This window comes from Poecilia latipinna, unplaced genomic scaffold (genome assembly GCF_001443285.1).
Source record: "Poecilia latipinna isolate Pla-1442-1.1 unplaced genomic scaffold, P_latipinna-1.0 Scaffold181, whole genome shotgun sequence".
NCBI lineage: Eukaryota > Metazoa > Chordata > Actinopteri > Cyprinodontiformes > Poeciliidae > Poecilia > Poecilia latipinna.
The window spans coordinates 62,021-64,452 of record NW_015112797.1 but is presented as its reverse complement, the minus strand read 5'-3'; the positions used below and the strand labels follow the sequence as shown (position 1 = coordinate 64,452).

General features: G+C 42.4%; 1 protein-coding gene across 1 annotated transcript in view; it reads left to right on the top strand.

Moving 5' to 3' along the window:
• Positions 1–142: 142 nt before the first annotated feature.
• gab2 (GRB2-associated binding protein 2) overlaps positions 143–2,432 on the top strand; it is a 53,659-nt gene continuing 51,369 nt past the window's right edge. Inside the window, exon 1 of the mRNA XM_015030408.1 lies at positions 143–602. Within this exon, the coding sequence (XP_014885894.1) occupies positions 531–602 (72 nt within the window). The 5' untranslated portion in view covers positions 143–530. The remainder of the gene's footprint in view (positions 603–2,432) is intronic.

The window sequence follows — 2,432 nt, the reverse complement described above, 5'->3', positions numbered from 1 at the left end:
TTTAAAATTTTTTTTTTTTTTTTTTTTTGGGGGGTTTTGTTAATAATTTAATTTTTTTTTTTTCCCCCCCCCCCCCCCCCCGTTTAATGTTTTTTTTTTTTTAATCAAGCAAGCTGTTCCTCCATCCTGTTCATCCCAACGGCCCATCCCTCTCTCTCTGCGCGGTGGGCGTGGTATGAGTCGGGAAAACAAACTGCAGACGCACACAGATACTTCCTCGCCCTGTAGGAGTTGACTAGTTTTTCCCCCTGCGCGGCTCACCGTCACCCGGCCGTGCCTACTTTCAGACTCCGCTTGGCAGCAGTGGGTTTTGCGCGCCCGGGCAGATATTTGCGCTGCTCACCATCTCCTACTTTGTTCCCTGCTCTGATTTCAAATGGGGGGAGCGGACTGCAGCAGAGAGAGCCGAGAACCGACAGCAGCGCTTTGAACAGGCGAGTCCTCATGCATTAGTGGCAGACTGCACTTTGAGAGCAAAAAGAAGAAAAAGAAGAAGCAGCAGCAGGAGCAGCAGCGCACTTTGGGCAAACATGAGCGGAGGAGAAATCATCTTTCAGGGCTGGCTGAGGAAATCACCCCCGGAGAAAAAGCTGAGGAGATATGTGAGTGAAGCACGCTTCCGCTGTAGTTTCTGTGTTTAGAAGTTTGGCACAGAGGTAACCCGGTTTTTTTTCTTTATCTTGGTTTGCTCCCTCTTTGTCAAATTGTTTGTTGTTCGTCTGCACCTCGGATACGTGGTGTCACACTGGAGCAGGTGCACCTCACTATGCCTCCTGCTGCACAAAACATCTGTTTATCTGTCAACTACACTTTAAACTAGAACTGAAGCGATTAATCGTAATGAATTGATTGACTATTGAAATAATCATAAGCTAATTTAGTAAAATTGGTGGTTAATTGGAGTATACAGACTCAAATAGGGGACGTTTACTGAAAGAATAGCATATTAAGTCAAAACTACAGAGAAATACTTTTTACATTTCAAATAAAAAACAAAAAAACTCTTGTAGTGTCTAAGTTTTGGCATTACCTGGTTCAAATTAAGCACCTTTTGCTAATCAAGTAGAAAAAACAGAGATTTTTACATGTTGTTAGAAAACTTTTTCAGTTGTACATGCATCCTTTGGTACAAACAATTAAATGTAGCAAATGATTAAGTTCACACCACTCGGTAACATGCTGTGTTACTGAATTTTAGGCAGTATCATGTGTATTATCATTATTTAATTATTTGTATTTTTTTATGTAATATTGCATAAAACGTGGTTGAAGTGGTGAAATGAAAAAAATCTACAGAATGCACCCATTTTTAAAATCTGATTAATCGTTGGGATAGTCACAGAACTACTTTAAACATGTGTTAACAAAGTGGCAGTCCTATCATAATTTGGGGGTTAGGCCTGAATACAACCAGACAGCTGTTTGTGATTTGGATGAAAGAGCTTTCGGATATGATTTTGCTTTATCTGGCTGTGATGAGGTAACGTCTAATGGAGCAGAGATGCGACCGGTTTCCTTCACAGTAACGGTAAAAATTGCACGCGGTTTGATTGTTTTGGGAAGACAAAGCTGCGCCTCCTGTTGGGTGCTGGGCAGGAGGATGGCTGCAAATCAGATAATAGGATTTATGGAGGCAGATAGAACCATGAGACAATCTCCTATAAATACAGCTGTCTACTGTTTATGTATGGTGTTGCATTACTGCTCCCCCTCTGCTCCCCACCCACCTCCTCCATATTCCCTGCTAGCTGACTTTACCATGATGTCATCTCGATGTGTTTCGTTTGGAAATCCATACTTGAATGTCTTCAATGCAGCCCACTATCCTGTCATTTCCTCATTGTTTTCCACTCGGAGCTGGAACCGTGTTTACACAGAGACCCATGTGGACGGTATGGATCGGCAGCTGCAATAGTAAGAGGAGGGGAAAAACCTGCTTGGTTACAGAACTTCATATAAACAACAAGAGGGAGGGAAAATTGGCCCGGAGGCAAGAGAGCAGCACTCTGAGGCGTTCTCACCCTGCGTCTTACCCTTGTGAACCAACCTAAGGAAAAACAAAACAAAAACAAGCACACAAACACTGCTTCAGCCAGAAAACGGAGTCATGAGATGGTGTCCAGAGCAGGCAGACTTGTAAATGTGATAATCTGTCTGAAATTCCTTCCACTTAAAGCCATACTATGGACAATCAGGGCTATTTACTCACCAGTATTGCTGTCATCTGACGTAGTTAGGTTAATGCTTGGGATATTTTCGGATGTCTCAAACATTCCAGCCTGGAGGTGTGTTGGGTAGTAAGCTTGATCAGGTTATTATACCGCCAGGAGGAAATGTCAGGAATGTGTTTTTTTTTTTTTTTTTTTTTTTTTTTCCCCCCAAAAACCTGCTGGGGTTTGGGGTTTTTTTTTTAAAGGGGGAAAGTTTTTTTA